The following is a 15,193-nucleotide window of genomic DNA, read 5'->3' as shown; positions in this document are numbered from 1 at the left end:
ACACACACACACACACACACACACACACACACACACACAGTGAAGTGGTGGAGCTGCAGTTCCTGTCCTGTCCACTAGAGGGAGTCAGTCCCCATTGACTCTCATGTTAAACCAGCGGATCAATAAACATGTTTATATTGAAACTAAACTAAACCTTTATTAATAATAATAATAATAATCATTTATCATAATATATAAAATATCTGCTGCTTCATTATAAACATGTAAAATACAACAAGTTTAAAAGATTCAAATTGTTCGCAACTTTTGTAAGAAATGCTTAAACAATTATCTGAATGTTTTCAATATTGAAAAATGATAAATAAAGCTGTAAAAAAAAAGATTCAACTTGTGGTTCCTGAACTTCTTGTCAGACTGAATCAATAATCTGATCTAATCTATGAACTCATTCTCTGACCATTAGTTCATGAACGATGAGTCAGTGTTTATTATGTATGAAGATAAAACCATTAAACATTAAACCATTAAACACATTACAGACGTACGACGGAGTATTAGGGCCACATTGAGAAACAAAAAAAAACACAGACTTTGAGAATAAAGTCGTACATTTACGAGAATAAAGTTGTAAATTAACGAGAATAAAGTCGTACATTTCCTACTAGAAAAAAGTCATAACACTATGAGAATAAAGTCGTAAATTTACGAGAATAAAGTCGTACATTTACGAGAATAAAGTTGTAGATTTACGAGGATAAAGTCGTACATTTACGAGAATAAAGTCGTACATTTACGAGAATAAAGTTGTAGATTTACGAGGATAAAGTCGTACATTTACGAGAATAAAGTTGTAGATTTACGAGAATAAAGTTGTAAATTAACGAGAATAAAGTCGTACATTTCCTACGAGAAAAAAGTCATAACACTACGAGAATAAAGTCGTAAATTTACGAGGATAATGTCGTACATTTCCTACGAGAAAAAAGTCATAACAGTAGCCTTAATACTCCGTTGTATAGACGAGCTTATTAATGACTCCATAGTTAAACATTTATTCTGACATGTTTATAAACCACAGATTAATTAGTATCAGTGTAGGAGTAAAGATTCAGAACTGATGAATAATCAATACTTAATGAGAACTGAGCGTTAATGTGATGATGAGTCAGAGTTCGTTAAGGTTTGTTAAATATTAATTAGATAATTAATAAACTAATTAATGTGAAGAGGCAGCTGCTCTTTACCTTGTGTATGAGCTGCTCTCCGGCCTCGGACGCTGTGACCAGTTTACACAGAGCCAGTAGAGCTGGGGGGGGCAGACCTGGAGGGGGGGGCAGGAAGTAGAGATACAGAGATGAAGATAAAACTAAAAGTCACAGGTCAGGAATCATCACGACACCAACAACACAACGTTATCCAGAGAGGGATGGACGTGTGGTTGTCATTATGCACTCAATGGTTTTTTCACATGTTGCATCACAAGTTGGTCACAAACTGGAAACACAAAACAAACTCTCTATAAACAAACTCTCTACTAACAAACTCTCTACAAACGCTCTATAAACGCTCTACAAACGCTCTATAAACGCTCTACAAACGCTCTATAAACGCTCTACAAACTCTCTACAAACGCTCTATAAACGCTCTACAAACGCTCTACAAACGCTCTACAAACGCTCTACAAACGCTCTAAACGCTCTACAAACGCTCTATAAACGCTCTACAAACGCTCTACAAACGCTCTATAAACTCTCTACAAACGCTCTAAACGCTCTACAAACGCTCTATAAACGCTCTACAAACGCTCTACAAACTCTCTACAAACTCTCTATAAACTCTCTACAAACGCTCTACAAACGCTCTACAAACTCTCTACAAACTCTCTACAAACTCTCTACAAACTCTCTAGAAACGCTCTATAAACGCTCTACAAACGCTCTACAAACGCTCTACAAACGCTCTATAAACGCTCTACAAACTCTCTACAAACTCCCTATAAACGCTCTACAAACGCTCTACAAACGCTCTATAAACGCTCTACAAACGCTCTACAAACGCTCTACAAACGCTCTACAAACGCTCTACAAACGCTCTACAAACGCTCTACAAACGCTCTACAAACGCTCTACAAACTCTCTACAAACGCTCTATAAACTCTCTACAAACGCTCTACAAACGCTCTACAAACTCTCTACAAACTCTCTACAAACGCTCTACAAACGCTCTACAAACTCTCTAGAAACGCTCTATAAACGCTCTACAAACGCTCTACAAACGCTCTATAAACGCTCTACAAACTCTCTACAAACTCTCTATAAACTCTCTACAAACGCTCTAAACGCTCTACAAACGCTCTACAAACACTCTACAAACTCTCTATAAACTCTCTACAAACGCTCTACAAACGCTCTACAAACGCTCTACAAACGCTCTACAAACGCTCTACAAACTCTCTATAAACTCTCTACAAACGCTCTACAAACGCTCTACAAACGCTCTACAAACGCTCTATAAACGCTCTACAAACGCTCTACAAACGCTCTACAAACGCTCTAAACGCTCTACAAACGCTCTATAAACGCTCTACAAACGCTCTACAAACGCTCTACAAACGGTCTATAAACTCTCTACAAACGCTCTAAACGCTCTACAAACACTCTATAAACGCTCTACAAACGCTCTACAAACTCTCTACAAACTCTCTATAAACTCTCTACAAACGCTCTACAAACGCTCTACAAACTCTCTACAAACTCTCTACAAACGCTCTACAAACGCTCTACAAACTCTCTAGAAACGCTCTATAAACGCTCTACAAACGCTCTACAAACGCTCTACAAACGCTCTACAAACTCTCTACAAACTCTCTATAAACTCTCTACAAACGCTCTAAACGCTCTACAAACGCTCTACAAACTCTCTACAAACTCTCTACAAACGCTCTACAAACTCTCTACAAACTCTCTACAAACTCTCTACAAACGCTCTACAAACGCTCTACAAACTCTCTAGAAACGCTCTATAAACGCTCTACAAACGCTCTACAAACGCTCTATAAACGCTCTACAAACTCTCTACAAACTCTCTATAAACTCTCTACAAACGCTCTAAACGCTCTACAAACGCTCTACAAACGCTCTACAAACGCTCTACAAACGCTCTACAAACGCTCTACAAACTCTCTACAAACGCTCTACAAACTCTCTACAAACTCTCTACAAACTCTCTACAAACGCTCTACAAACTCTCTACAAACGCTCTATAAACGCTCTACAAACGCTCTATAAACAAACTCTCAAGGTTTTAGACAAAAATCCATCAAGTCGTCATCACTGCAATATCATTCAAAAGCACAAACTCTGGTGTGTGTTGCCGATGTTAGTTTAGTGTATCGTGTCATTCATAATCTGGCTGCTCCTCCGTTAAAGGAGTTCATATCACTGCGCCCAGACAACACTAGAACTACTAGCACAACCAGCAGAGGTCAAAGGTCACAGCACAGATGTACTGAGTCTTCTCTGTCAGAGCCACTAATCATTAGAACTCAGTACCTAACGATATTAGAGACATTAGTACTACATTAGTACATTTACTGGTTTTAAATCTAAGATAAATTCATGGCTTAAATTTACTCAATCATGCACTCACCAACTATAAACTCAAACATTAGCTCACTATCTTGCAATCTTTTTAGTGTTGTGTCTTAACATTGTTTTGTTGTGTCTTAACATTGCATTTTATTCTTTCTGTTGTGTTGTGTTGTGTTTTAAGAGTGTGAAACTTTGTTCTTGTTGTTTGAAAGGCTGCTTGTGTGATGATGTTTTTATATGTGTATGTGCTCGTCTGTGTTAGATTCATGTTCTCTGTTCCTGCTCAGGGACTACAGATGAAGTTTAGCTACTAGCTAACTCTGGTACGCACTGCAAAAACTCTACATCTTTCCAAGAATATTTGTCTTATTTCTTGTAAAAATGTCTTATTTCTAGTCAAAACTAATCTCATTCTACTTAAAATAAGTCTCATCACATTAAAAAGCAGCTTGTTTTTGACACTTTTTACTTCTTTCAAGCAGATTTTCACTTGAAATAAGTAGAAAAATCTGATAGTGGAGCGAGTTTTTCTTTCGTATTATAAGCACAAAAAACTTGCTTTCACTGGCAGATTTTTCTACTTATTTCAAGTGAAAATGAGTTTGAAACAAGTGAAAATGATCTAAAAACAAGTTCATTTTTAGGTGATGAGTCTTATTTTAAGTGGAAAGAGATTAGTTTTGACTAGAAATGAGACATTTTGACAAGAAATAAGATAAATATTCTTGGAAAGATGTTGAGTTTTTGCAGTGCAGCTGAGAGCCATGCACTGTCCCTGTTAAATAAACTAATAGATAAATAACTGTGTGTAGTAGCGGCTGCAGTACCGAGCAGGGCCTGCAGGGAGGCGCTGCAGTGCTGCAGTCTCTCTCCGGGGTCTGAGGTGGGGAAGAAGACGGCAGCAGGGAGACCGGCTCCTCCAGACGAGTCCAGTCTGAAGCCGACGGCCGAGAGGAGGGACTGCCAGCCGGGGACACCGCCCACCTGGGGGGGGGGGGGGGGGGCAGGGGGGGACAGAGGGGGGGCAGAGGGGTAATTAATATCTGACTGGACTGAACTGGTTCTAACAGGCTGTCTGTCTGGGGGTCAGAGGTCAGAGGTCAGAGGTCAGAGGTCAGAGAGTCTCACCTTGTTCTCCACGCTCTGCTGAGACGTGTACATGGAGTTCACCTGTCCACTCTGGATACGCTGCAGAGACTTCTCCACCTGCACACACACACACACACACACACACACACACACACACACACACACACACACACACACACACACACACACACACACACACAGTGACATTTAGCTCCGTCTGTGTGGAGGTTTTCCATCAGACTCAGAGTCTAAGTCAAGTTAAAAGGACTTTATTCTTCCATTAGGAACTTTGTTGCAGAAGGAGATCAACAGTTCAGGAGCAGCAACACAACGATCCACACATCCCTACACACAACACAGTAATATCACACATTCCTACAACCACACATAAGTACAAGTACTCACAGCAAAGGTTAAAAAAAGACACATACAAATATAAGATTAGTTTAAAAACAGGTTAATTAAAAAAGGAAAAGTTGGCTGTTGAGAAGTGAAACTGGAACTGAACTGTTGGTGTCGTTTTTCTGAATGAACAGGTGAACACTCAGAGACCAAGTGTGTCCAGGTGTGTGTACAGGTGTGTGTCCAGTGTGTGTGTGTGTGTGTGTGTGTGTGTGTGTGTGTGTGTTGCTCACCAGGTGCAGCAGCACCCTCAGAGCGTCTCTAACTCTGTCCGGCTGCAGCAGAATCTCAGTCAGAGCCTGAGCCACCAGAGACATGGGGCTGTTCAGCTTCACGTCGCTGCCAATCAGCATGTAGCCTGAAGATACACACACACACACACACACACACACACACACACAGACACACACAGAGACACACACACACACACACACACACACACACACACACACACACGCACACACACGCACGCACGCACGCACGCACGCACGCACGCACGCACGCACGCACGCACGCACGCACGCACACACAGGTTATTATAGTCTTAAAATGTTCATTAGTTTTTATTTATTTCATTAGTAAAAGAATTTGCGATCATCATCAAATCCATATTTGGAGCTTGTTACGTTGATGAACTGTTGGACCTGCATTGACAAAGTACTTTTAAGCTCCGCGGGTGTCGAGAAAGTTTTTTTTGACCAAAAAACAAGTTTCTTCAAATTTCTACAAATTCAAATATGTCATCTGGGGGTCCGAGGGGAGTCCAACGCAGAAGTTTGGTTGAAATCGGGGCAGTGGTTTTGGAGAAAATGGAGAAAATGACGAGGCCATTTTCGAACATTTTTAATTTGTAAACTTCACTTCATTTGTGTTTTGAGTCTCCCTGACGTGACTCTGATGCACAAATGCATTTTTTCTAAGAGGGGATCGTCTGTAGCCAATCAGACGTGTCGCTTCTTGACAGCCAATCACCTGAGTTTCTTTTCTCTCCAATAATTCTTTATTGACAATAATAATCTCAGTACAAAGAACAACAGCCAGGGGGGGTTATTCAAATAAATACAGTAAATAAAGAGTACAACTTATATATTTTGATAGTTTTCCTATTATTGGAGTCACAGATGCATTTTCCCTTTGGAACGCCACAAAACAACGAGATAATAAATAAATCAAATCAAATTAAGTAATCTGACTTTACTTTAGTTTCAGTTTGTTTTATATTGTTCATTATAGTTTTTGTTCATTTTTATTTTCATTTCAGTTTACTCAGAAAACCCCCATCCCTATGTGCAATAACTCCCCCACCCCCCCATCCACAACTGCACTATATATTTATATCTATATATTAAAAAAAAAAAAAAAATCTTTTTTAATATCCTTGCTGCCCTATATTTATAAATATTTATATTTATGTTTTTTTTTTACCAGTCCACCACAGTGTGCACGGCATGTGTGAATGTGTATGTTTGTATGTACTGCTGCTTTAACCCTGCAAATTTCCCCATTGTGGGATGAATAAAGGCATAGGCTATTTTACTTTACTCAATCATTTTTTCACTGCTAGTTTTAATTTTAGTCTTAGTTTTATTGAACTCTAATCTGTAAGTTTTAGTGAACTCTAATCTCTAACTCAGACTGTAGCTCCTCACCGGCCCAGTTGGAGGGGTGTGAGAAGTGCTTGCTGGTCTGCAGACTCCTCATGGCGTCGGTCATGGCGGCGCTGGCCTTGGTGCCGTTGAGCAGCGCCGTGTAGAAGGTGGTGGTGAACAGTTTGGCGGCGGCGACCGAGACGGGCCACAGCGACACACACACACACCGAGCGCCGGCCGCCAGGAAGGCTCGGGTCAAACCCACCACGCCGTCCGCCGTCACGCGGCTGCTGCTCTCAGGGAACAGTCTGGGGCGAGGGAATCGAACACAAGAAATAACGATGTGACTGTACGGACTCGATTCTGATGGTTTATTCTAAGACACTAAGCATCAAGGTCATATACTGAAGACAGAACGGCTGGCGTGTTGAAAGAAGAAAACACTAAACTGAACTGTTGTACAATAACCTTTTGTTTCTTATGGAGATTAACTAACTTTTCTTTAACTTTATTTACATTACATTGCAAGTTATTATTATTATATAATACAACTTAGAAAGAGAAAGAGAGAATACTTCAGATGCAGGTAACCCTTTAAGTTACAGGCCGTTAATTACATTATAATGTCAAGAAAATAGACAAGAAATAACAATAATTGTGTCATAACGTCTAGAAATAACGGTTCAATTTCACCGTAATGTTAAGAAATGTAGCCAAGAAATAACGATTCATTGTGTAGAAACAGTCCAGAGTCAAAGAGACTTAGATAATAATTTCAAATATTTTTTAAATGCAGCCAGGGAGCTCTCTGCTCTCATTCACCCCAATGCATTTTTTCACAGCAGCAGGAGAAGGAGCTCAACTTTGTAACTTGCTGTTAAGTGCTTTTTAATTCGTTTTAATTCACCAAAAAATAGTCACAGGTCACAAAAAGGTCCTCTTCTTACTTGGTGTGGCTAATTTCTGCACTTTCCTTACTTCTTTTTTTAAGCAGAAGCCAATGATCCTCTTATTAAAGGTTTTCTTTGCCCCTCACATATGGTCTGTGTCTGTAGCCTAGTGGTTAGCCCACTGGGCTGAAGACCCAAAGGTTGCTGGTTCAAATCTTGCCTCAACAACAATTATAGTGAATTATTTTCCCAGTCGTCCTCTGTTGACTTCTGATAACTTGCTTCATGTTGAAACTGCTGCTCTCATTGTCATTGTAAGTCATTCAAGCTTGACTCTCAAGCTTTCTTGATGTTGACACAGTGTGTTTCCAACAGGTGCAGCTTTGGGCTCGTTAACTTCAGAGTGAGACAGAGTGCAGTTCTTCAACAGACAACAGTCTCTGCAACTGTGTGTACACTGTGGCCTAGAGGCAAAGTCAAAGTCTTCTGACCATGAGGTTGTGGGTTCGATTCCTACCTTGGTCAAACATTTGTATGGTGATCACCGCTTGCACTATTTGCTAATTCTGCAATAGCGTTCAGCTGCTTTCAGCATTCACACGCATTTTCATCAGGAAATGCTACTTTATCTAGTTAATTGTTATTTCTAGGATATTACTTGGCATTATCATGTAATAACTTGTTATTTCTTGACATTATCACGTAATTACGTGTTATTCCTTGACATTATCATGTAATTACTTGTTATTTCTTGACATTATCCCGTAATTACGTGTTATTCCTTGACATTATCATAATAACTTGTTATTTCTAGACATTATCACGTAATTACTTGTTATTTCTTGACATTATCCCGTAATTACTTGTTATTTCTTGACATTATCACGTAATTACTTGTTATTTCTTGACGTTATCACGTAATTACTTGTTATTTCTTGACATTATCACGTAATTATGTGTTATTTCCTGACGTTATCACGTAATTACTTGTTATTTCTAGACATTATCACGTAATTACGTGTTATTTCTAGACATTATCATGTAATTGTTATTTCTTGACATTATCACGTAATTACGTGTTATTTCTAGGTTATTTATTGACATCACTACATAATTAACGGCCTGTAACTTAAATTGTGACCCAGCTGCGTCTCTACTCGAGACCAGAGGGAATCGTTGACTAAAGTTTCTCTGCTCGACCTTTGACCTTTGACCTGACCAGGTGGTGTGTGGATGTGGGCGGAGCTTCACCTGAGGACGACCAGCTTGGCGGTCAGACTCACCTGAGGACGACCAGTTTGGCGGTGAGACTCAGACTCACCTGAGGACGACCAGCTTGGCGGTCAGACTCAGACTCACCTGAGGACGACCAGCTTGGCGGTCAGACTCACCTGAGGACGACCAGCTTGGCGGTGAGACTGAGCCCAAGGACGTCGGCGGCCGTCAGCAGGAAGTCGTGCAGCGCCGGACCGTCACACACGCTCTCACACACGCTGTCTCCGTCCTCGTCCATCCTCGCCGTTTCTCCTCCTGAGGTCGACGCCGCTCCGCACGGCGCCTTGTCCCGGGGTCGACCCCCCCCTCCCCCTCCCCCTCCCCCTCCGTGCTCGGCCCCGGGCGGCGGCGCCAGCACGAGTGCGGCGAGCTTCCAGGACACGTGCGTGGCGAAGTGGACGCACTCGGCCTGAGCGAGCGCGGCGAGCACGCGGTCCTTGGTGGCGTCGGCGCCGGCCAGGGGGGGGCAGGCCAGCTGCTCGCCCAGCCACAGGGCCTCGTCCAGCGCCGAGGGCAGCGGCCCCCACAGCCACCGCTGCATCACGCTGCCGGGGAGCCGCGGGGCGCCCACCACCGCCGCTACCGCCACCGAGCCGCCGCCGTCTGAGCTGCGCCGAGGGGGGGGCTGAGGGACGGACAGGACAACACACATTATACATATACAGATAAACATCTCGTTATTTATTATTACTAACCCTTATTATTATTATGAGTTTTAGCTTTTCAGTGAATTTTTTTTGTCTCTTTGTTCAGATCAGACGTCACCAAACTAAAGCGTGACACGAAAAGAATGGTGTTATTGCTTCACTAATCAATCAATCAATCAATCAATCAATCAATCAATCAATCAATCAATCAATCAATCAATCAATCAATCAATCAATCAATCACTTATACAGTATTTCAAAATGGGTTTTTTACAGTGTAAACAGCAAAATTCAAGCAACTCATTTGTAAACCTGAATAAAAATGTTTTTGATTAAAGAAAGAAAAGGTGAAGGAGGTTTTTCCACATTATTAAACAAGATTTCACAGGTTTTAATACATTATTGGGGAAACAGATGAAGTTACATCATCTGTAAAGATGTTTGTGACTGAAACAACATTTGATTTTAGTGAAATGATCCAAACGCAACTTAATACAACAGATTTCCATTAAAAATGATTTACAATTTTTGATTATATGTGATGTGTTTAATATTTTTGCAGCACTGTATTTTGAGTGGTAGTTTTGTCTCACAAAATGATGGACGTGGTTCTGCAGGTTTATGGTTCTGTCGTGATGGACTCACCTTGGCGTTGGCGTTGCCGTTGGCGGCGGCCAGGCTGCCTAGCGACGGGACGGAGATGAGGCTGAAGCGTTCGTACAGGAACTCGTTGGAGGAACTGCCCTTGAGCAAAGCGAAGGGGACGAGGTACAACTCCCCCTCCAGAACCAGGACCAGCTGCCGGTGGCGGCCCACAGGCCCCGAGCTGTGCATCAGGCCCTGAGGGGGGAGGGGGGGGAGATTATATCTGACCAGCCTCTAACAACATCTAACACTCCAGACTATCTTTGAGTAGAAATTACTACGACCGGCTCAGGGAGACATTTAAGAGCTCGTCGTCCCAAAAGCAGCCGTTATAAACACTTCTTCCTCCCTAACTCTATAGACCGAATCTCCTTGTTGTTTACTTTCTACTTCCTGGTAGAAAACCAGCTGTAATGTGAATGAGATCAATAGTAATGAACCAGAGTTTAGCTATATATCATATTTTTCACGCCCTATCACCGTTTAGACAAATCTGAAATGATTGAAGAAACATTACTATTTCTGTGTGTGTGTTTTGTGTTGCTATGTGTTGTATTTATTCAGTTTGGGGGAATCACAGTGTCTAGAAAGCATCAGTGGCTCAGCTGACAGGGACAGCTAACGGTAGCTAAGCTAATGGCGGTAGCTAAGCTAACGGCGGTAGCTAAGCTAACAGCAGGACGTCAGCTGTTAAAACCCTCCCGTTGTGGGACACGACATGAAACTACTCCAGTTAGCTCAGTCATGTTGGAACTCAGATATCCGCTGGAGAAAATATTTTTTCATGGAGCGTTTATTGAGTCACTGAGTTATTAAAGTTAAACAGGTAGCTAACCGTTAGCCCGGCTAATCTATGATAACCATGACTAATTACAAAAATGTGCACACAGAAATAGTAATGTTTGTCCAATCATTGGTTTTATAAACTTTACAAACATCAGATTAGTCTAAACGGTGATATACAACAACCCTAGGGTTACAACAAGGCGATTCGTCCTATAGCTCTGTTGAACAAACAGCCGGTCCCTCTTCATGCCAGCATCAACCTCAGGCTGGTGGCCTCCTAACTGGAGGAAGTGTAGTGTAGCTACTTTTGTAATTCTCCATGGATCTTATGATCTTTTAAATTCTATTATTTATTTTTTACCAAGTCAAGCTTCTGTCCTTTTTTACCTTCCACCTCTTTTTTAGAGCCGATAATACCGACTGCCATGGTTCTCAGGGTTGCCAACTCTCACGCATCTGGCGTGTGTCACACGCTTTTAGGTCCTGTCTCACGCTCTCACGCCACTCAAACAATTCTCACGCCAAAATCAAGCGATTTGGCAAAAAAAAAAAAAAAAAATTCACAGCACAGTAGGACGGGGAGTTGTCAATCAGCGACCCCCCCCCCCACCAACAGCGGCACGGTGCTGAAGCCTGGACCCGACTTGGTCCGAATCCGATGGCCAAAAAAAAGAGGGAGAGAGCGAAGCCCGAGACACAACCTGACCTGACCGAGTTATGTTTTCAGACTGAACGCGGCTCGAACTGACGCCTGCGGTCGGGCTGGTTGGGCCAGTCCGTTGAAAACTATAAAATCAAGATGCAGACTGGGTAGCACAAAAGTACAGCCAGGCAGCTCAGTCCAGAGAGCAGAGGAGAGAGAGACAGCGCAGCAACAGGTGTGTGTGTGTGTGTGTGTGTGTGTACGTCTGTGTGTACGTGTGTGCGCAACTGCGCATGCATGCACGTGGGCCATACCTGCAAACTCCGAATGGGTATGTAGAATGTTTATTACAGAAGAGAAACACACATTTCAGGACCTGACTTGTATTATCAGGCTGTAATAGAAGACTGAAAATCACAGGACATGTCTGTTCTGTCCTTTCATATATTAATAGGGTCAATAGGCTGGAGGCCAAAAGCCAGAGCTCCCCACTAGACCAGTTTCATACACTCCAGCCATACAATGATAGGAACCACAGATCTGCTTTTTTCCCCCTGTTATCTGAAGCAAATGTTGTGTTTTCCCTTTATTTTCTTCTCAGAGTACACCAGAATGCTTCAAATACATGTTAAAATCACAATTTTTTCCTGGGGGGGTGCCCCCAGACCCCCCTAGAGGGATATACGTATTTTGTCACCTATTACACCTCTAGCCTCCTCAGTTTGCAGGTATAGTGTGTGTGTGTGTGTGAGAGAGAGAGAGAGAGAGAGAGAGAGAGAGAGAGAGAGAGAGAGAGAGAGAGAGAGAAAAACTACAATAAACATAACTATTATTATTATTATTATTATTATTATAGACACCCCCCCCGCTAACAGACCAACAGAATCTCACTCCAGCCCAGGACCAAAAGTTGGCAACCCTGTGGTTCTGATGATGTGCAACGATGCTCTGTCTGTCTGTCTGTCTCTGTACTGGTTGTATTGTTGCTACATGGCTCTATGCACTTTGCCCAAGACAAATTTCCCCTTTGGGAGACAATAAAGTTTATCTAATCTAATCTAATATCTGACAGGAGGAGGTGTGTGTGTGTGTCAGTGTGTGTGTGTGTCTCACCCCCTCCATGGGAGCGATCAGCAGGTCGTACAGCGCCCTGAGAGGAGGCTTGGTGCTGATTGGACCGGGCCGAGCTGCAGGAAGAGGAGACGATGCTGGACCGGAGACTCTGACCGGAGACACGGTGCTGCTGTACAGGCTGGACATGCTCCTGGTCAACACACACACACACACACACACACACACGGTCAGAGGGACGCACACACACACACACAGAGACAGACACACACACTGGGGATGTAACGACTACAGGTGTTACAGCAGCAGTGAAACGTTGTGTGTGTACACTGCAAAAACTCAAAATCTTTCCAAGAATATTTGTCTTATTTCTTGTCAAAATGTCTCATTTCTACTCAAAACTAATCTCTTTCCACTTAAAATAAGACTCATCACCTAAAAATCAACTTGTTTTTAGATCATTTTCACTTGTTTCAAACTCATTTTCACTTGAAATAAGTAGAAAAATCTGCAAGTTTTTTGTGTTTGTAATAAGAAAGAAAAACTTGCTCCACTATCAGATTTTTCTACTTATTTCAAGTGAAAATCAGCTTGAAAGAAGTAAAAAGTGTCTAAAAACAAGCTGGAAGGTGCAGGATCATCTGCTGCTTCCACTGGAACGCTTCCTGCTGGAGAAGCTTCGATGCACTGAAGAACATCACCACTACATCGACGACCGGGATCATTTGGTCTCTGTCATCCAGATGTCAAATGTCCCATATCGTTACATCCCTAACACACAGTAACACACACAGACACACACAGTAACACACACACACACACACACACACACACACACACACACACACACACACACAGACAGACAGACACACACAGACAGACAGCGACTGACCGGTTGAACAGGTTGTTCCTAGACACCATGCGTAGATATCCTGTTGAGTCGCTGCAGCTCAGTTTGTTGTTGAGCTCCTCAAACTGCTGCTCCATCACATCTCCAGCTTCACTCTCCGTCTCACTGCTGCTGCACGCTCTGGACCGGGACCAGGACCAGGACCAGGACCAGGACCAGGACCAGGACCAGGACCAGGACCAGGACCAGGACCAGGACCAGGACCAGGACCAGGACCAGGACCGGGATGAAGACAGGATGACAGGGTGGACAACATTAACCAACATTAACCAGGTTCTTCTGGTCATTGGGCAGGAAATTAGTACGATTTTACTCATTAACAGAGACATCAACCCCTTACATCTACTACTTGGTTTATCTGACCTGTCCATCGCTGACAAATTTAAAAGAAAACTTTATCAGACACTTGCTTTTTGTGCTAATGTAAAAAATGTAATGTAATGTAAAATGTATTCTTTTAATGGATAATGGATAAAGCTCCATCTAACGTTCAATGGCAAAGGGTGGTACTCGAATATGTTGCTTTAGACTATCTGACCTATAAACTGCACAGCAAAGATGATGTTTTTGGTAAAACATGGGAACCCTTTTTGTCATACCTTGGTTTGAATATCTCTACCATTTTTGCAAGAGGGTTTGTACATGTACATGTGAATGTATTATGCACGCACGGCAGTGCATACTTTATCCTTCATCCTTATCTTATTTTATGGGATGACTACAGAATCTCTCGCCTGTACAAATTAGAATCTGAGTTGGTATGTGAGCCAAATGTATGTTATGTTTGTTTTTGTTATGTATGTTCTGTCTTATTTCTTGAAAATTGAATAAACATATTCAAAAAAAACAAAACAGGTTGTTCTAGATGCCATGTGGAGTTCCTCAGGGCTCAGTCCTTGGACCCCTTCTGTTCAACTTATATCCACAAGTTTCCCAACATCATCTACGGTCAAAACCAGAAGCCGGTTTCTGTGTATTCCCGGTGGAATTGTACGTTTACGTTTCCATGGTTTTCAGTCGTTGTCATAGTTGCAGTAAACGCATGGATCTATTAACGCTGGCTTTTAACACGGATGTCAGTGTGTCAGCTCTTTTTACAGATTTACATTGAAAAAAAAATATACGCATTTACCGTGACTACCGAAACCATGGAAACGTAAACATAAAATTCCACCGGAAGGGGAAAACCAGCTTACATTTATGACGTTCAGAAAAAGGTGTAGCCTATATGCTGCCGTTGGGTCAAACTCTGCAGAATTCTCATGTCAACCTTTATGCAGATGACACACAGATTTATCTCAGTCCAATAGAGTCATTATGTCTCTGTTTAGAGCAAGTCAAAAACTGGATGAAACAAACTTTCCTTCAGTTAAATCAAGAAAAAACTGAGGTCATTGTTTTTGTCAATAAAGAGAAGAGGGTTGCTGTCAGTAAACACCTTGAGTCACTGTCTTTAGAAACTAAAGACCAAGTCCGAAACCTTGGCGTGCTGATAGACTCAGATCTGACCTTCAACAGCCACAGCACATCCGTCACCACATCAGCCTTTTATCAACTTAGGAACATATCCATTCGCTTTATAATTAAATTCAATCAAAATTCAGACTTACCGCAGCTTCAGCATTGTTCCTTTCCGGAAAAGAACAATGCTGAAGCCGCCATAAGTCTGAATTTTGATTGAATTTAATTATAAAG

General features: G+C 42.0%; 1 protein-coding gene across 1 annotated transcript in view; it reads right to left on the bottom strand.

Moving 5' to 3' along the window:
- Positions 1-15,193, bottom strand: part of ttc28 (tetratricopeptide repeat domain 28) — a 135,159-nt gene that overhangs the window by 6,232 nt on the left and 113,734 nt on the right. The window contains exons 22-30 of the mRNA XM_085794275.1: positions 13,481-13,618; positions 12,631-12,781; positions 10,089-10,283; positions 8,913-9,421; positions 6,692-6,939; positions 5,276-5,400; positions 4,680-4,757; positions 4,379-4,535; positions 1,206-1,282 (exon numbers count right to left, since the gene is read on the bottom strand). Of these exons, the coding sequence (XP_085650401.1) occupies positions 1,206-1,282; positions 4,379-4,535; positions 4,680-4,757; positions 5,276-5,400; positions 6,692-6,939; positions 8,913-9,421; positions 10,089-10,283; positions 12,631-12,781; positions 13,481-13,618 (1,678 nt within the window). The remainder of the gene's footprint in view (positions 1-1,205; positions 1,283-4,378; positions 4,536-4,679; positions 4,758-5,275; positions 5,401-6,691; positions 6,940-8,912; positions 9,422-10,088; positions 10,284-12,630; positions 12,782-13,480; positions 13,619-15,193) is intronic.

The sequence above is a fragment of the Trachurus japonicus genome, chromosome 12, assembly GCF_045865225.1.
Source record: "Trachurus japonicus isolate A0001 chromosome 12, Traja_1.0".
Lineage (NCBI taxonomy): Eukaryota > Metazoa > Chordata > Actinopteri > Carangiformes > Carangidae > Trachurus > Trachurus japonicus.
Note: the sequence above shows the minus strand (reverse complement) of the source record. Positions and strands in the feature narration are given on the sequence as shown.